Source organism: Pectinophora gossypiella, chromosome 8, assembly GCF_024362695.1.
Source record: "Pectinophora gossypiella chromosome 8, ilPecGoss1.1, whole genome shotgun sequence".
NCBI lineage: Eukaryota > Metazoa > Arthropoda > Insecta > Lepidoptera > Gelechiidae > Pectinophora > Pectinophora gossypiella.
In genome coordinates this window covers 15,225,166-15,246,544 of record NC_065411.1, presented here as the reverse complement: position 1 = coordinate 15,246,544, position 21,379 = coordinate 15,225,166, and the positions used below count along the sequence as shown (strand labels likewise).

At 38.6% G+C, this 21,379-nt stretch overlaps 1 protein-coding gene across 1 annotated transcript; it reads right to left on the bottom strand.

Annotated features, from left to right (window-relative positions):
* Positions 1–4,711: 4,711 nt before the first annotated feature.
* Positions 4,712–11,247, bottom strand: LOC126369254 (phospholipase A1 VesT1.02-like). The gene is made up of 2 exons (XM_050013600.1): positions 10,992–11,247; positions 4,712–5,872 (listed from the first exon to the last, which is right to left on the bottom strand). The coding sequence occupies exons 1-2, from the start codon at positions 11,104–11,106 to the stop codon at positions 4,941–4,943; spliced, it is 1,047 nt and encodes a 348-aa protein (XP_049869557.1). The 5' UTR covers positions 11,107–11,247; the 3' UTR covers positions 4,712–4,940.
* Between the last annotated feature and the right edge of the window lie 10,132 nt (positions 11,248–21,379).

Here is a 21,379-nt window from a genome sequence, read left to right as displayed (position 1 = left end):
CGCTATATTTTAGTAAAGGATTTACTTAGTCCGGCAAAGTTGGGGGTTGACTTTTAGGGCACGTAAGCTGCAGGTTTTAGCAAATTGTATGTATTACATATATTAACTAAAAATGATATCCCATTTGGGGTATTATATCCCAATCAGTTTCTTGCAAAGTAATAGAAATAGAATAGAAATTGTTTATTATAAACACAAAGACAAGACAATAACATTACTTAAAACCACAAGGTAATAAATTAACTGGTTGCACTTAAGACCTCCTGGTGGTTACATGCCGTTTCTGTAATAGACATACAAAAACATAAATTTTATAATTAAGACAACTTATGGTTCATAATTACACCACTGTTTACAAATAATTCGCTGAGCTCAGTGACTGAACTTTTGCTTTTTGATTGTACATCCATCGTTAGATAAAACAAATTACCCATACCAAGTTTTCTGTTAGACCAACGTGGTGGTGAGTCGTATCGCCGTCAAATCATAGCCAACTGTTTTAGTGAAATCAGCACTTAAGATTAATAACTCATTGGTGCAAGTCCTCCCTGTTTAAGAAGCAATCCGGGAGATGGAATCCGGGACTTAAATACGATCGATGAAAATCAGAAATATAGCACCAATGTTGCCAATGTTTTCCGCAAATACGTGATGATTGATTGATTGAATATAATACAATACAAATATATTATTGCACCAAAATAAAAGGAAATAAATATTGTGTTTGATGTGATGTTTCTGTGTTTTGTAGCTGTAATTAACCACATTGATTCGATTAATTATATTAATCAGCCCGTATCATTCCACTGCTGGGTATAAGCATCCTGCATTTTGTATCATGACTGTTTTCTTTAGTCTTAATTTTGTAAGAAGGCGGATGGTCTTCTTCTATCGTGTGGGTTGTGAGGTGGAGTACCAACTTCATCAACCCTGGCTTACTTACCATCAGTAGGTAATAACCGGGACCAACGGCTTAACGTGCCTTCCGAAGCACGGATCATCTTACTTTCGGACAATCTGGTGATCAGCCAGTTATATCCTAACCAAACTAGGGACCACAAAATAATTTTTGTGAGTGATTTCGACAATGTCCCCATCGGGGATCGAACCGAACCTCCAGATCGTGATGCCAACGCTCTAACCACTAAACCACGGAGGCTGTTCACGGAGGTTGTTTGTTATTTTCTTTCTACTGATTATGCATGCACTCTATAGCAATTGCACTTAGTTCCACTTACTGCACTCCACTGCACTAGACTGAACTAGGTACATGTTTCGCGCTACTCAACTCGTCCGCCTCTTGTAACGTTGGCGGAGTAACCAGTTTTTTTTAAAGTCCAGTTGGCTTTGCACGGTAACCGCGCCGCGCCGCGGCGCGAATTATATCGAGGCCTTCGACCAATAGCGGTTTGACTTCCATCTACGTAGATAGCATTTGCATGTTATGTGATTTTCGAATACCAGATCGCGCTAAGCAATCCGTGGATTTTTGTCTTTGTGCCAATTTTCATCCAAATCGGTTCATCAGGTTACTCTCAAAGTGGTAACTGAGAAGTTTACTGTCTCATTCGTAATATTATCCAATAGAGAAACTTAGAAGCCGTGGTAGCCTAGGTTGAACGCTAGCCTCTCATTTTGAGGTCGCGAGTTCGAATCCAGCACATACCTAAACCAATGATTGTCGAATTTGTTTTCAAATTCATGTTTGGATCATAAATGATTATCACGTGCTCTGCGGTAAAGGAAAACATCGTGAGGAAAGCCATATTCCCGAGAAATGCATTTACGGAGATATGTGACGTAACCTGTATTGGGCTGGTTTTCCCTTCGCGGGTTGGAAGGTCAGACAGGCAGTCGCTTCTGTAAAAAGCCGGGCTTGTCATACTTCAGGTTAGGTAAGCGGACCCTGTGAACAACGGGATAATGTTATGATGATGAGGTATACCAAAAGACTCTTAACCTTTTTATATATTACTTGACTAATGATATGGGCGATAGGCTGATCCCTTACCCACCATAGGATTCATCATATCTATCTTCAGTCTTGCTAGTGGCTGCAAGTTGTCTTTGATTACTTGTAGCTCTGCCCATCCCATTAGGGATTACGGGCGCAAGTTTATGTATGTATTTTATCTTTTTTCCCTTATATTAGCTGTATTTTATCTACATTTGTATAACATCTAGTTATGTTATCACCATTCGTTTCCGCGTTTACAATTTTCTACATGACCTGAGTTGGATAAACGTCGTAAAACTGCAATGGTAGCGGAGCTGCTGTTGATGGTATCAATAAGTACACTGAAACACATAATTCACTTCAAATTACTAACGAAGTAACAATATAAACCACACATCACTAATTTAACCCTTTCACGGACAGAGATCATGGGTCATTGATGGTTCATAATAGGTAATATGACACCTTGGGATCGGAACGTTATTAGACGTTCTGTCCTTGAAAGTGTTAAGAGCCACGCTCTTGTCGTATTCTCCATTCTTGTCTGTCAAAGGCCAATTCTTTCATTTGTCTATCCCGCTACACTTTTCATTAAATTCATATCCTATACCTAAAGGTTGCTTGGAAGAGATTGCTACCTTAGCATTAAGGCCGCCTGTTGTACTACCAATTTAATTATAATACTTATGTATTTTTAATGTGATTGTGTTGTGTTGTATTTTGTTCTACCTCACACCAATACAAAGGCGATTGCTTCCATCTACGCCAATTCTCTCTGACAATAAAAATATAAAACTAAACGCTATGTAGGCGAGTGTACAGGCTTCGATTCCCAGCACTGTCATTTAGCGCCAGAAGCCCGCAAGCGACATTTGACAAATATTGTCGGACGTCCCGCGATATTTCGAGTTTGGCGAAAATGTTGCTATATTCGTTAGACGTGAAACGAAACGTTTTTTTTTTGGAATTACATAAAAATAGAAAGAAAGAAAGAGAGAAACATTTATTAAGTATTTATTATTATTTAGAAAAATACTAGGACATTCTCGCGAAATGCAGGTTGTGAAATTACGTTTGTGCCGCTTCTTCTCGGGTTGGCGGAGGCGTTCATACTATTACTCGTATTATTAGTAGTGTGTAGTGTATTGTGTAGTGGTTTGTTCTAGATTACTCTGGAACTGTGTGGCTCAAAAACGTGATTCAGACTGTAATGTCCCAGCACAACAAATGAAAGTCTCACAAAGTGATTTTCGATAGTGTCACCATTGGGAATCGAACTCGGACCTCCAGATCATGAGCCCAATGCATTAACCACTAGACCATCGAGGCTGTCTTACAACTTTACTACAGCACATATATATATATATATGGGAGGTGCTGTCGTGTAGGTACTTAAATAAAGAAGTAATGTTATTATGCTTTGGCTAATTAGTTTTACCATACGAATCGAAGGAAGTAAGGAAAAAGAAAAATCAATGCCGTAAGTTCGTTTTTTCCTAGCAAGATTGTGTTCGTGTATTTCCCCATGTATATGTCACAGTGTTGCCATTAAGTTGTTATATTGTTAATTAAAAATGTTGTAGTAAAACTAGGAAAATCTCAAGCAAGAAGTTTTTTTTGCTGTGACTTACTGTGGATTTTCCGCATTATGATATTAACAGCCGACCAGAAAGCAAGAGACGTAAGGACTCTGAAGTTTCTACAAAAAATAAAATACTTTTCATTTCTGACACATAATAATTATTAAATAATAGTCCAATGGAGCCCCAGTATCGCGGTCCACTAACCCACAAAACCCAGTCCGAAAATTCTTACAGAAAGACCGACCTGTAACTTATCTCAATAATCAAATGAGTGATCAATTGGTTTAGGCCCGTGATCACTTAAAGGTACTGGCCTTAAAGAGCCAAGATGGAATCAATCATAATATCAATAATTATATATTAATAATAATAAAACACTTATTACACAAAAATAACACATAATTATTATTAAAATAAAAACACTCAACATAAACACATACTCATAATTATAATTTTAATTATTGCACATAATTTTGGTATTTTTCTATTCGGGCCCAAAAAATGCCATACAATAAATAAGTGACGTTAAAAAACGTGTTTAGAATTAAATAATAAGAATCAATTTAGTGTACGAGTGAAAACACAGATTATTTAATTAATATGTTTGTAAACTGATATTACTTAGGCGGTAAAATATTCAAATAATTTGAATAAAAATTAATTGACTTTCCTGTAGTTACGCTTAATTTTAGCACAACATTTTACTTACCTACAATAATTATATGAAACGTGGACAACATTGACAATTTGATAAATACCTAATTTAATTTTTGTACGAATATTTTTACTATCCAGCTTTTGTTGTTGTACTGTGAATGTGGAGGAAGCAAGATATGTAGTCATACACAAACATAGGCTCACGACTATATCCCAATAAGGGTTGTCAGGGGTACATCCATCGCAAGATGAACTAAGTACCCACATCTCACCGACCTTTCTGTTAGACCATCGCGGCAACGTAATAGGTGGTAAGCCGAATCGCCATCTATAATTGTCGAGCCAACCGTGTTAGCGAAAACTGTACTTAAGATAAATTAATAACTTATTGGTGCAAATCCAATAACCGGGTTCCAAACGACACTGACTATGTGAGAAGTGCTCATGGTCGAAGCATATGGAATTTCATAGTACCTGCTTAACGCGATGGGAAATAGTCGAGAGTTTATGCACATTTACTACATGGCCGCTGGGAGCGCTAAGGGCTCTCGTTACAAAAAATTAAGACACCAGACCTAACGATGCGAACCTCGGTTCAGGGAGTCGCCTGAGAGGACTTCTCGGAGACATTTGAAAGAATTAATCGATTCTGGTAAGTCGATAGCGCTGTGTGAAGGAAATCATCGACCACACCGGCGATTTCAAGCAAACATAACCAACAAGCTCACTGTGGCATTTCAATATTATTGGGGTTTAACTGGAGTAGCTGGAACGTCATAACCTTCAGTTGAGAAGTAATAAACCCCAGTAGCGTTACCAGGATTCCAGAACCCAGCAGTGGTAATATCATTGGGCGAACACTTCGCATCCTTGAACTGCTTATACGAGTCACATTTGTACGCTGGAAACCAATTCGGCCGCTGCACAGTCGACGTCCAGATATCCACACAGGCTCTATGGCTACATTTAGCAGCTTTAGGAGAGTCAAATATACCAGGAATCAAAGGAGTCTTGCAGTTAGGTTGAGATTGCCCTTTCTTGTTAACGAAGAAGTCTGTATCGGCCAGAACACTGGTCGTTCCGAGACCACCTGCGTTGCAATGGTATACCTCTACGTACTCAGCTACTCCAGACCTTATCTGTTCCTGAGTCAAACTATTAGAAAAGCACGGACCAGCCGGGTCCAAACCTGTTATCCTTGAAATCTTCGCACTGGTTATATTGTGGAATGCTTCTCCAGTCTGTCCCAAGATTTGGCTCCCCAAACTGTGTCCAATACAACGCATGCTCTTTGGTGAGATTCCTCCTTTCGTCAAACCTGCCAGCATACCAGCTATTGCTTTCCCGATGTAGTGGACATATCTGACAGATCTTTCGTAACTTTTGACAGCACCGTCCTTGTCGTGTGTGTAGGCAGAATGGTCAATGATGATCAGGTAGCTATTTGGATAGTTCCTAAAGGTCTCCCTGATTTGGGCTTCAGTTTTTTTGTTTATGTGGGACTTAAAGCCGCCGACGAAGACGAAGAATTGCTTGACCTTGTCAAGGTCTCTGTATTGGAGAATTCCTTCACTAGCATTGTTGATTTTGAAGGTTCGGACTTCGTTCTTTTCCCAGTCATAGAACCAGACGTCGATTGCGCTCACGTCGTAATTCAGATCTCTGCTGTGGTCACCTGAAATAAAATAGATCTTGCATTAAAAAAATATTTTACTCAAATCCGAAATCTTTAATGAGATCGCCAGTGCCACAAATTTCGATATTATTATTTTACAGCGCCTTTTGATATGGAGCCAAAAAAGGGACATGATGGTAACCAATCATACATAATAATTAATGTTCCATTACATTAGCAGCGGCACAATCAATATAGCTCGGGAAGATGAGCAGCTAAACGTTAAAAGTAATTCTATAGAGCTTCAAGAGTGGAACAATATTTTGGTAGCATGTAGAAGCTCTCCCTAGCGATATCCCCCCCCCCCTCCTCCGATAAGGCCGCCTGTTGTGCTTTTCTGTATATGCTGTCCTTATATCTGTATTTTGTGTCCAATAAAGTATTTTATCTATCCATCTATCCCGGTTTCACAGGGTCCGCTTACCTAACCTGAAGATTTGACAGGTCCTTTTTTACAGAAGCGACTGCCTGTCTGACCTTCCAACCCGCAAAGGGCAAACCAGCCCAATACAGGATAAACAAAACAACACATCAAACAAAATATAAATACTATTTCATATTTTAAGCTTTTCTTTTCCGAGTTTTAATTGAATGTCACTTCATCAATATTCATCATTCAATGTATGTAGAGCTTACGTTATCCGTTACGTTTTTAGTATCCGAATAAAATGTTTTTTCGGTGTTTTCGGATAAATTGAATAATTTTCTGGACATTTGTTTATTTCTTTTTAACTAAAAATATTACTATAAAACTTCTAAATATTGGACTTGACAGTAAGTAACTATAGAATTAAGTTATCAAAATATTTATTATTGCTCGGATATTCCAGCGCTTATTTGCATCGTACGATAATTATGATATTTTCTTGTTAAATATACGAAGAAATGAACTTTAAAATAATTCAGGTGCATAATGTATTTAACATTTTCTCATTCAATTCAATGAACTTCATTTAATTTAACAATGACGAATTGTATTAAAGCATCGATGTGTATAAAATTTATCGCTAAGTGAAAAGGAAAAATAATTATGTTTTTGAATAATAAAATCGCGAACCTCTTATACCTACTTTGTATTTAAAAATGTATCGCGGAAATCGGACGTCATTTAAGAGAGAGTGGAGATGACCACCGTGCCGGATTGTTCTTGCCGCGAAGGTTGTCCATTGCTGTACAGCGAGGAAATGCGGCTAGTGTAATGGGCACCTTCGCACCCGGATTAGTCAGGGGCGGGCTTTTGACGAGTGCAGTAAATAGCATTATTTTTGTTAATTATTGATGTCATTTCGTGTTCTAGTAAATATTTGAAAATAAAAAAACTTTGTATTTGTTTTCTAATATTGCAGCTAAACAAATCACGCAAAAATTGGTGTTGGCTCAGCTCATTATGTCCTCGAGAGACTGAAGGCCCTAATCTCACTAGGACACCATGGTGGTGCAACCCTGGTCGTGGTCGTTGCAAGTGGACCGCGTGAGAAACGGGTTAACGCTAGGGAGATGATGAGACCAGTGTTTGCACTAGGGAATGCAATCCTGAATCGAGATCGTAAATTCGAGATCCCGCGGGATTGGAAATATCAATTCTGCGAGATCCCGAAATTTTCGGGATCACGTATAGTTTGTGAAAAAAATATAAAGTTAGGATGGCTGAAAACGATGAAAACTCCTTGTTTGTGATAGTGTGGTTAATTAAAACAAAGTATTTTTTTAAAGTAAGTCAATGTGGGGAAGACCGGCATACTGTTCTAAAATTTGAGTTTGACTAAGTTTATTGAAAAAGATATCATTTGTAGATCAAGTTATATGATCGGTTATGATAGATAATTTACTTGGCTATGTTTATAAGTCTAAATATAAGAGAAAGCGCCGTAATCTTTTGATATACAATCGTTTTATTAAAAAATGCCAAGTAGACGGTCTTCCAATGCAGTGTGAGGCAAGTCCGTCCACAAAAGAAAAAACGCATTATTAGTAAGAAATCGTAGGCCTAGACGTATGAAAATACTTTCAGGCGGTGAACCTGCAATGCCATTCTGATATGTACTTTACCGATTTATGAATAAGGCTTTCATTACACAGATAAATGATTATTTTGTGAAACAAGGCAAGACCGGCATATCTTTGGTGACAGTGGTTGTAAACATGTCGTCATATTGTTTACCCGACTGCGGTAAAGCAAAGAGAGGGTTATGCGCTATGTATGTATGTATGTGTGTATACACGTTTGTTCCCTCCCAACCCCTGAAGCACTTATCAGAGTTAAACAAATGAGGTGTCACTAAAAAGCGTCTTGATTGTCTGGTGGTAGACTATGTGACGTACACATATTACTTAATATTAGGTATAAGTCAGTAAGATTTATAATGTGAACACACACAAACACAAAATATTAACAGAATGGGACACAAAATGCTATTTCACTAGTCTTGCATAAAATACGCTATGCTGTAATAGTTGACAATGTCTGGATTGAGGCAAGATCGGCATATGACGGACTTCCCTCTCTTAATGTAGACGGTCTTCCCAACTATTATATTTTCTAATTTAAAATTTCACATGGGTATAAATTCTAAATAAAAGCTATATTCCTGCATTATGTTTAACGAATACATTAATGGATCAATAAATAACCTAAGTGATCAGAAAAACTTCTGAAAATCCTCCGATTTGCCACTTTTTTTTATCAAAAATCCGCCACTGGCCACTGCATTCTGAAGCGCGAAATGGTAAAAAAAATTGCAGGACCGATATTGTCCAAACTAATCATACTAGCACCGTCTACGGTTTTTAGTTCGGACTGGCTCTTTAGGGACTGTTTTATCGACAGAGACGTAAGGCGCTAGTTATTCAAATTTAGAAGTTATTGGCAATATACGGTCTTTTAGCCCAGACGGTCTTCTCCACATTGACTAAACAAAATCCTTTATCCTTCAATATTACTAACTAAATAATTAAGTTTTCTTCGGAAATCATAATCAAAATTCAAATTCAAAAATATCTTTATTCAGTAGTTACACTTTGAATTGTCATTTTTTACATAACGAACGTCTCATCCACCTACTGCAGCTTCTAACAACCTGTATAGCCGGGGAAAAGAAGCTGCAAGAAAAGCCTCGGACCTTGACATTAATAGTAATTTATAAGTAATTTAGCTGCCTAATATCAGTTCTCAGACAGTTTATCCCATGCATTCATATCTATAAACAAAAAGTATTTATAACTCAAGGAGATTCGCCCAATCCCGTGAATCACGAATGGGATCCCGTCATATTATGCTTCGGGATTGATCCCGAAAAAATAGACGAGATCTCGTGAGATCAGAATTGCATTCCCTAGTTTCCACGTGTAACAAAATGAATCTCAATCATTTGATTCTACAAACTTTTTCTTTTTCTTTGTTTATACAGTCCTGATTGGATGTAGTTCAAATAAAAATATTTATTATTGATATCGTAACTGGAAACAGCAAGAAAAATGTTAGTTTTGTTTATTCACTGGGGCTTGTCTAAGTTGGCAGGAATTTCGCTCCTGTTTACGTATACTGAAATATTTCATTTGTGTACGTTTGTTTGATTAGTGTAGCGATAGCGAGATATTCCAATCTATCTATACTAATATTATAAACGGGAAAGTGTGTGTGTCTGTTTGATTGTCCGCTTTTCACGGCAAAACGGAGCGACGAATTGACGTGGTTCTTTTAATTGGAGATAGTTGAAGGGATGGAGATTGACATAGGCCCTTTTTTGTCTCTTCCTAACGCCCCCACTAACTTAAAATGGGGGTGGAAGTTTGTATGGAGCAACACGCAATTTTCAAGGTAGAAAGGACTATTTGTGACTAGCAAAAAAACCGTGCATCATTTTTTTTTGGAAAACTTTAAAGAGGGAGTGAAATTTTATATAAGACTTTTCGCAGTGTTCAAGGTAGGAAGCTAAAAATTGGTACTTTACCAAAAGGGGATCTGTGTTACCACGAATTTGACGCGAGCGAAGTCGTGGGCAAAAGCTAGTTTAATATAAAAACGAAATGCCATTCACTCACTGATTGACTGACTCACTCATCGCAAAATCTCATAAACTACAATTTAGTATAAGGACAACTAAGTATTAGGAGTTCCAAATTTGGCATGCGGGTTCCTTTTATGACGTAGGTGCACACTCTTCTTCTATCGTGTGGGTTGTGAGGTGAATTACCAACCTCATCAACCCTGGTGTCAGGGTTATTATTGAGCCGCCGAAGGCCCCTGACATGGCTCATGTAACTTACTTACTTACATCAGTAAGTAGTAACCGGGACCAACGGCTTAACGTGCCTTCCGAAGCACGGATCATCTTACTTTTTAGACAATCAGGTGATCAGCCTGTAATTTCCTAACCAAACTAGGGATCACAAAATTATTTTTGAGATATGTCCCCACCGGGATTCGAACCCGGGACCTCCGGATCGTGAGCCCAACGCTCTACCACTGGACCACGGACGCCGTTGTAGGTGCTTACTAAGACAGAATTTTTCGAAATCCAATTCCTAAGGGAGTAAAAAGGGGTGGCAAAGTTTGTATGAAACTTGTATAGTTTTAATAGATGGGTCTTCATATTACTAGAAATTACTCATTACCTATAGAAATTAAAATGTATTTAATTCCGTTTTTTTTTCCCTTTAAACAACTACACTGCACTCCAAAACGTGTATCACTGATGTAGGGAAAAAGTCTGCCAAACTGAAGTGGGACTGGGCCGGACACGTTTGTCGGATGCATCCGGAGCGGTGGGCACGAGTCGTTGCTCACTGGATACCTCAGGGCGGGCTTTGAAGTCGAGGAAGACCTCGTAAAAGATGGTGTGACGACCTCAATGCTTATCGCAAGGATTGGCCGGAGATCGCGCAAAGTCGAGAGGAGTGGAAAAATCAAGGGGAGGCCTTTGCCCAGCAGTGGGATCGTATAGGCTAAATAAGATAAGAAGATTTAAACAACAATTGCAAAGGGGTGAAATAGGGGGTGTAAGTTTCTATGGAAAATATTTCATTTTTTAAGATATCATTTCATATCAAACATGTTAGATAGGACACAGTCGTAGTCGGATTTTAGGAAAATAACTAATAAACATTAAAAAAATCTTACATTTTATCATATTCGATCGTAACGCCAACTGAAAGGGTCCATATTTCTCCAAGTCACCTCTCCCCCAACCGTAACCGCAGGCGAACAAACTCACAAACACACACAACGTCTTCATGTTTACAATATTATTGCTTATGCAATACAATAAGGAAATAAATTCAATAATTCAATAAATACGGCACTGTTTGTCACACCACGGTTGAGTGTAGAATGACACTGCTTTGAATGGGAGTTGTATTAGTAAACGTGCGTTATATTGCTCATCCTACAATGTTCTGTGATTATAATGAGATCAACAAGTCAGCTGGCCAATGAGGTAGGAAGAATATGAAGTGGATTTTTATGTGACGTAATCACGTCTGTTGTCACTGATAAGGCGACCGCTAATACACACATCTAAGTACAAATAACACAACATAGCATCACGCTTATATCTCCGAAGGGGGTAGGCAGAAGTGTACAGTACATACCCAATCTTGGCTAGTTATGTTAACGGTTAGGGTTAACGGCCCCCGTGGTCCAGTGGTTGAGCGTTGTGTTCAAGATTCGGAGGTCCCGGGTTCGAATTCCGGTGGGGAAAAATCACAAAAATCACTTTGTGATCCCCGGTTTGCATAGGACATTACAGGCTGATCACCTGATTGAGTGAGATGTCCCTTGCTTCGGAAGGCACGTTAAGTCCTTGCTAATGTAAGTGCGTAGTCGTTACATGAGTAATGTCAGGGGCCTTTGGCGGCTCAGTAATAACGCTGACAACAGGGTTGATGGGGTTGGTGATTTACCTTACAACCCACACGGTAGAAGAAGAAGAAGCTATTTACGTCTCATATAATAGGGAGCGACCGCGAGCCTATTGACATTAACCGGGCTCGAATCCTGGAAACCGCATGATATCAATGGGAATCTATGATCTAACTCATAAAGTCGAATAAGAAAATATAATAAATAAATAAGTAAATAAAATTGTTTATTTCGGACAAAGTCCATAGAATGTTAGTATACAAACGACTTATAAACTAGTGTTAGTAGGTTTTCGGGCGATCATAAATACAAAGTATAGGGTGTGAAGCTCCATCCACCTTTTTAGAAGGGGGGAGTCCCACCTATCACATAACGTCTTCAGGATACTGTTGGGGCTGGCTCGAGTCCGCGTGAGAAGCGACGCACAACGTTTCCGCATGATTGCTGCAAAACCATCTGAAACAACAACAAAAGGAAATATTAGTCTATCACTTCAATGCCATATCAATAATAACAGACTTTCCAGACTACGTTCTCCAAAAATAATATAGATGGCGTTGTACAGCTCTAACGTGAGTATTAACTATTTTCTTATTACTCGGGTAAATAATTATTCCAAAATACAATGTAACGGGAGAAATGTATAGAATTATGTTGCTACCTATATTGGATCTCTTTATTTTGATCAGAATAATATTGGGTGGAAGATGTAATTGTGCCATAAAAAAAGGTCATCATTTATACCCAAAAACAAAGATAACAGATATGTCTGTCTATGAAATTAGAAGGTTCAACGAAGGAAAAAACCTGTAGTAGGACTTTGTAGGCAAAGTCCGTCATTAGTATGTAAGTACTATGGCATTGAAACGTTTTGAATTTCCCATGTCTATAGCAATCAGAACATGAAACGAATTATTCATGAACAGAGTACGTACAAAGTAACATGGCGCATTCCCAACATTCTTTCAAATTCAAAACGGAATTCATTCGCCATTTAACTACGGACATTCGCTGAAATTCGTCCCTGTAATCTGCAGACTCTCTTATCTCTGTCGGTACTCAGCCTGAATTGTTATTATATTATTAAGTTTTATCGCGACAGTCGGCGACAGCGCCGGAATTTTATATAACTCCAACCCTTGGAATTAAACTGCTTCAGACGCTGTTACTTGCCACTTTCTTGAAGGTATGGAGGGAATTTATTTTGTACGTGAAAGGATGGATGATGGAGGCTTTTGCATTTTGCCCAGTAGCTAAGATAATCCCATACCGAACTTGCACCAATGAGTTAAGGTTCACTAACACAGTTGGCTCTAGAAAAGAAGTCCACGAATTTTAATGGAACTAATTGACAAGTCATAACCATTTTTCTGTGATTACTGTACTGATACTACCTTAAAATGATTGTAATCAAACATAGTCACTGTGGTCCTGTGGTATATACTCACTCTGGTCCAATGGTATACTCACTGTGGTCCTGTAATATACTCACTGTGGTCCAATGGTATACTCACTATGGTCCTGTAGTATAGTCACTGCGGTCCTGGGGTATACTCATTATGGTCCTGTAGTATACTCACTCGGTCATGTAGTTCACTTGGCTTGCTTCTCAAACTAAACAAATGAGTGAATTAATGGATGTGTGATGAGTGAGTAGATTTATCTTAAATTTATAAAAAGACAGTTAGTTCATTCATTGTAGGTAGACGGCGATACGGCTCACCACCTGTCACTCTGGTTTAACAGATAGCTCAGGTGAAGCGTGTGTACTTAATTCATCTTGCGATGAATGTTCCTGTAATTAGTCTAATTGGGAATAGGTACTCGCTTGATATGTTTATCTTCATAGCTACGAATATTAGAAGTGACTGCGTGTGGGTTGTATTATTGATCTTCTTCTGTCGTGTGGGTTGTGGTTGTGATGTGAAACCCAGGCTTTTTTTTATATAATTATAGCAGAATAGTGGTTGAAGGAGTCAGCATTGCTGCGAGGCCAACCGCGGCCTTCTGGGCGTCCGGTCCATCTTTATCCATAAATAATGAGCATATTCATAAGATTCTTCCGTTCATTCTTTAATGCCAAAGGGATCACGTCATTGTAAACGCGGAGGACGTAATGGCCAGCAAAGTGGGTTGATAACCATCATATTTATTTCAATAAAATACAGCTACTTACTAACAGTAAAGACACGTTGTTGTTTATGAACGTAAATACTTATGCGCGGCGCGTCAGGCGGTGCGACCCGCATGTCCCTGAACACGGCCTTGGACTTCTGGCAATGAGATTTTACTAGAACTCAGCCACCATCTCATTCCAGCCTACTGAAGTAGGTAAGAGAATCGTGTGTGAGTATGACTAGACAAAAATCTGACATACCTACCTAAATGATTTCAAATTACGATGTCCCTATGTAGTTAACTGTATTTTTTCCTGTGATGACAGCCAGTGTACAACTTGATGACTGTAATAATGACGAACTGGAAACTACTACGATTGTCTGTCCATTGAGAGGAAAGCATGCTAATTTTTCTGAGTCATAACGGACACTAAGCGTGTCTATTCATTGTTGACATCAAATTTTGTACAACAACGGTGCTAATTCCAGTAAATACCATCTAATTTTATTTTAAGTTACATCTGTCATTTTCTTATCAGCTGAAAAGGAAAGGGACGGGTAATCGACAAGTATAAAATGTATGGAACATACGTCAATTTTCTGATGTCGGGCAGCAGCGGTATCAGTACTGGTTGGAGGCCGAGGAAATGGATTCTGGTAGGGCTCTAGCTAGAACATCACCGATTGAGAAATTGGTCGGTGTACTGCGGAACGGAAGGCGATTGGGGCAACCACCGTTCTACATGCCTTATCTATGGAGTATTGAAGGCGATTACTCCACCGACAAGAGCGCAGTTCTTAAATAAAGGGAGAGAGACGTCAATTTTAAGCACAAATGTAAAACAACCGTCTAAAAATTTTACATTGGCCAATAACCCGACAGAATTAAGTTGACAGCACGCGTCAAACGGTTTGCATACCAGCGAGATACCTTTTTGATACGCCCGGGTTATTCATTCATTTACTCATTCTTCCTAAAATTAAGAGCTGTCAATCATCCGTCCCTTTCCTTTTCGGCGGATAAGAAAATGACAGGTATAATTTAAAGTAAAATTAGGAGGTGTCTGCAGGAATCCTATCAGCACTAATGTGACAACTACATGAAATTCATACACTTTGTAGCTATTCATCCAGACAAACTACGATGAAAAATATAATCATCTTCTTGTCCTCATATACCATCGCCCATCTACGCCATGAGCAATATCATTAGAACCTTGTCGCATTAAAATATTGAATATTTCAGTGAGACTTACAGTTCACTTCGTCAAAAAAGTTAATGTGACATGGTGGCAAAGTATATTATTGCTCGTGACGGTAGTTGGTTTATAATATTGTACCACTAGTGGGATACAACCTATGCTGGAAAGGACGAGCTGCTGAACGCATTTTATGATTTTTTATTTAGTCACCTGTAAGTTGCAGCAAGTAATAATAATAATTTACTAAATATTACATAACATAACCAGCCTATAGGTATACGTTCCACTGCTGGGCACAGGCCTCCCCTCAATCAACCGGAGGGTAGGACCAACGGCTTAACGTGCCCTCCAAAGCACGGAATCATCTTACTTTTTCGGACAATCAGGTGATTCAAGCCTGAAAACTCCTTACCAAACAAAGGACAGTCTCACAAAGTGATTTCGACAATGTCCCCATCGGGAATCGAACCCGGACCCGCAGATCGTGAGCCAAAAGTCGTAGACGACGTTGTTGTCGTCGTGAGTGTGTTACTAAATATTGTTTCTTTTAATTTCCATCCTTCTACTCAGTTGATTACGACCTTGAAATTTAAAATCTATTTCACGCAAATTTTCCTCTGCTCCTTTTCCTTATAATATAACGACTAGGTACATACTTTCCTGTATCTCTGGTCCACTGAGTCATTATGCAAAACACGTACGCTCATAAGATTGTTACCTCAAACTATCAATCAATCAGGTGACAGTCCTTATCAGTAATACCAACATGCCTAAATACGCCGCGGTCTAGATAAAACAGATAGTAATCTTTAGTATACTGCTGGTTTTTTGTAGTGAATGTGGAATATATTTTTATGCTGTAATCGAAAATATTGTCATAGGCTGTTTGCTTAGGTGAAGTGTATAATAACAAAGATATATGTATAGTGAGTCATGATGTCTAGTATATAAAACATATTATTATATGAAGAATAAATAAATGGACACGAATGATATCGGTAATCCTACGTCTTATGTTATTCTTCTTCCGTCGTGTGGGTTGTGAGGTGGATTACCAACCCTATCAACACTAATGTCAGGGTTACTTTTGAGCCGCCAAAGGGCCCTGACAAGGCTCTTGTAATGACTACTAACTTACATCAGTAAATAGTAACCGGGACCAACGGCTACACGTGCCTTCCGAAGCACAGATCATCTTTCATTCGGACAATCAGGTGACCAGCCTGTAATCTTCTAACGAAACTAGGGACCACAAAGTAATTTTTGTGATATGTCCTCACCGGGAATCGAACCCAGGACTTGCGGATCATGAGCCCAACGCTCAACCACTGGACCACGGAGGTAGTTACTACTACTATATTGTAACAAACTAGGTTATACTATGTTATTGACATTTATTTTCAAGTTTTTAGGAAGAACGTCACCTGATATCACCCTCATGATACTACCTATTATTCCTATTATAGACAGTGCTGTGTGCGTTAATAATTGGCAGGCATACCGGGACTTTTTACCCGACTGCCAAAGAAAGAGGGTAATGTTTTTCGTGATCGATAAATAACTCTCTGACGGTCCCTGCAATACTATCCATCAACATTTATAAATTATGTCTTAGTATTTAAGATAAGTTTTTATTTCTTTGGGCAGTAACCCCCTCCGGTTGATTGAGGGGAGGCCTGTGCCCAGCAGTGGGACGTATATATATAGACTGTTTATGTTTTATTTATATAACTATCGATTAAACAATATTGTTTAAACAATATTCTTTTGGGGTTTTTTTCCTCTTTTTAGTGTGCAGTCGGGTCTTTTGTTTCTTTTTATAATATTTTGTTTGTTATTTATAAATTCTATATTTTGTGTCTGTATGTACTGCTGTTTATACTGTTAGAGCACTAACACATACATACATAAACAGCCTATATACGTCCCACTGCTGGGCACAGGCCTCCCCTCAATCAACCGGAGGGCGTAAGAAGCATAGGTAGTCCACCACAGTGCGCCATTGTGAGTTGGTGAGGTTTTTTACGGCTAATAGCCGGGACCAACTACTTAGCGTGCTCCCCGAAGCATGAAATCATCTTACTTTTTCGGACAATCCTTTCATAATGCAGTATAATGAATAAATAGATACTAGTAAATCCCTACATTCATAATTCCGGAGAATGTTTATAATGCGTACTTTACAACTGTCCTTAGCGATATTGGGAAGAACCCACATTCATTTATACTACACTTTTCCTTATAGACATTATTTAGAAAATATTAATTTTACAGTTCATTATACTGTCTATTATTTTTAAGGATATTTGAAAAACAATCGGGGCTTCATAGAAAATGAAGCAGTAAGACGGCAAAAATGTACAAAAAAATACCAAAATATTGAATAAAATATCCTATTAATAGTCTTATGAATTTTACCGAAATCAAGGCTTCTATTTTTGAATCGCTCGCATTCAACTTAGGTTCGTACCCATTTCACGTACCAAATGAGAACTTGTCATTTGCAACATGAGATAGGTTATATTTTCTCACGTGAGTTGAAGGCGGGCCCCAGTTTGCATACCCACTTCAGCGCCTGCGGCACGGATTTCGCGCCGACGCTGCTGAGCGCATTATTTCGAGGGCTTCGACCCATAGCCGTATGACGTTTATACACGTAGATAACATACGAGTACGCTGCCTCTATAGGTCAAATACTTCGATGACAAGACAGGCATTATCCATGCCGTCTAGCCAAAAAAAAAAATCGGCAAAAGTTATAAAACATCCATTAAAAACCCTTGAATACAGTCATGAGCAATATAATGTACCCACTTTAGGACTCTGTCGCACTGACATATTTGACATTTAGTGAGACTTACAGTTCAATTTCTCGAAAAAGTTAATGTGACATGGTACCTAAGTGTATACATATTAATGCTCGTGACCGTACAGCTAGGCTGCAAAAAATCGCGAGGATTGGAAATCGGTTGATCGAGCCCTACGTCCCAACAAGGGATTAAAAGAAGAAGAACATTAAAATGTCACTATAGTCCTGTGGTTCATCGGACTTGCGCCAAAAAGTTATTATACATTGTTTTAGGTATATGCGGTTATTATCATAATTAAAACACATAATAACGGGTTCTTACCGCGTTAAAGCATCAGTCATCCCGTGGTCATGGCACTTTAAACAGTGTCGAAATATCGGGAGTCTCATATCCCTGATTTAAACGCGGTAAGAACCCGTTATTATGTGTTTTAATTATAATTAGTTATTAGTTTATCTTAAGTGCAGTTTTCACTAAACAGGTGACTTGACCATTACAGAAGGCGATACAGTTCACCACCTATCTCGTTCGTCTAACAGAAAGCTTTCAGGCATGGGTACGTAATTCATTTTGCGATGGATCTGCCTCTGACTATCCTAATATTATGTATGTTGTTGTTATGTAAGATTGCATACGTTTAGTTGGGTTACAGTCTGAACCTCAAAAAGTGTATAATTTCATAAGATTTATGTTTGTAACCTGTTACGTGTGTTTATTAAATAAATAAATAAATAAAAACCCCTTGCTCATACTCGATCTTTCCCACCATAATCCCCTCCGACATCCCCAAAACAAAATCCTGGATAAAAATCTGATCAGAAATACAATACTATTGTTAAAAGAAGGGTCTTTCATTGTCTCAAGTACGGACAAAAGAAAAGTATGAGTGTAATATGATTGTACAATGATAACAAAGTAGTCTTATTCGTTGAGGTGAGTTGGGAGCGACGGCGAGACAAGGGCCGCTCTAGGGTACTCGACATGACGAAACGTCACTAGTGATGCGAATCATATCGATACATTGTTTTAAGTTTACGCGGTTATTATCATAATTAAAACACATAATAACGGGTTCTTACCGCGTTTCTCTAGAGGTACTCCCGATATTTCGACACTGTTATCATCGGGATCGTGTTAAAATCGGTAAGAAACCGTTATTATGTGGTTTAATTATCATATCGATAGTTGTTTTTTTGACATGAATCATTGTAGCCATAGATTTAATAATACTACTACTACCGTAGCTTTACTCACTCACTCACTCACTTCACTTCTCAGACGTAAAGTTACTGTTAATATAGCGATGTTGACAGTACTTTACCTAAGTGCGCGATTAGGCTCCGAACTGGTAACACGGAGAAGTGCGTGGTAAAACTTGTAAAAATAGAAGTTCAAAGCGAAAAAAGAAGGATGGAATAAGTAATGACATTGTGCATTCTATCATGGTATAAACATTTTAATTTTCGCAGTAAAACAAACCAAAATTATTATTTTTGTTTAAAATACACTAAAACAAGTACTCCCGGTCAATCCAAGTCGCAGTATAACCCGACCGCGTTACGAAGTACCACGCGCTTATATACGTAATAAGACGATGCGTACTTTCTTAATTTACACGATTTTTATATACTGCTATATATGAATGTATAGTTAAACAAGCGAGAAGTTTTCGCCGCATTTTTGTATCAATCGCTGTACGAGTATCTACGGTAGTGGGAAATCAATGATTGTAGCTTTACCTCGGATGGCATTAACTGCTTGGCGTTACAAATGGGGGGAATGTAAGACAACAGGCCTGAGGCTAATTGGACGCAATCGACGGTTCAAGGCGTCTGAGCGGATTTTAATTGGAAGAATCAGTCGACTCTAGCGGGCCGATAGTGATAATTACTGAATTAGGAAAATCGTCGACCTCGCCAACGAGGTCGGTGTCGGAGTCCTGAAGTGTTTCAGTAGAAAGTAAACATAGCTCTCAAAGAGAAATGTAAATCTAAAAAAAATCGAGATTGGTATGATGACCTGAACCGATTCGTGCGAATTTTTTGATCATTTTATTTTTGTTGAACTGCCATAAGGGCGATAGTCTGGATAACACACCATACATGACTTGTGCTAAGTTTCATCATCATAATTATTTTGAACAGCATCATCATCGAAAGATAAAATATTGGTATTTAAGTTATACCTGTCATTTTCTTATCCACCGAAAAGGACAAAATTAAGTTGACAGCGCACGTCAAACGGGTTGCATATCAGCGAGACGCCTATTTTATTAGCCCGGGTTATTCACTTATTTTAAAATTAACATTTGTCAATTATCCGTCCCTTTCCTTTTCGGCGGATAAGAAAATGACGGGTATGACTTAAAATAAAATTAGAAGGTATCTGCAGGAATCGGGGCCATTATAATATTATCGACATCGATATTGAGGAGAGGGAATCCCTACATAGCAAAGACACGACGAACACTGATACTGCCGCCTACTCTCGGTTACATAAACTTGAACATAACAAGCAATGTAAGACAAATTGATAAGTTTCCAACAGGATCCTAACTTTTAATGAGTATCGGATTTCATTGTGTCTTCGGTATTGTTGAGAAAATGTTTGGGGAAAAGATCGTAACGAAGGACGGAGCGAATATATCTATAAGTAGATAGAGTTATTAACCAAATATTTCTTGTTGTAGTTTCAAAAGATTGCATTATAAATATTTTTCTACTGATGATTTCATCAAATCGAGCCGTGGTAGCCCAGTTGGTACGCTTGCCTCTCACTTTGAGGTCGCAGGTTCGAATCCAGCACAGGCTTAAACCAATTATTGTCGGATTCATGTTTGGATCATAAATGATTTTCACGTGCACAGCGGTGAAGGAAAACATCGTGAGGAAACCCACATTCCCGAGAAATGCATTTTCTGGCGGGTTTACCCTTCGCAGGTTGGCCGTCGCTTCTTTAAAAACCCGGACCTGTCAAATAGATATGGGCGAGCCTATTATTGCTTTCATTCACAACAGCATCACATTTTAGTCTGTTTTTTGATGCTGATTTTTAATCAGTTTTAGACAGTCTTGATTGATAGGGCTGGCATAACAAACTTTGTTAAAAGCCCCTAAATAAACGAAACAAAATCGAAACAGCCTCCCTGGTCCAGTGGTTGAGCATTAGGCTCACGAACCGGAGGCCCCGGGTTCGAATCCCGGTGGGGACATATCACAAAAAACAGTTTGTCATCCCTAGTTTAGTTAGGTCATTACAGGCTAGTTAGCTGATTGTCCGAAAGTAAGACGATCCGTGCTTCGGAAGGCACGTTAAGCCGTTGGTCCCGGTTACTACATACCGATGTAAGTAAGTAATCGTTACATGAGCCATGTCATGGGCCTTTGGCGGCTCAATAATAACCCAGAAACCAGGGTTGATGAGGTTGGTAATCCACCTCACAACCCACACGATAAGAAGATCGAAAAAATCATGTGATATCAATTATCTGTGTTCCAAAAATTAATTCAAATTCATGA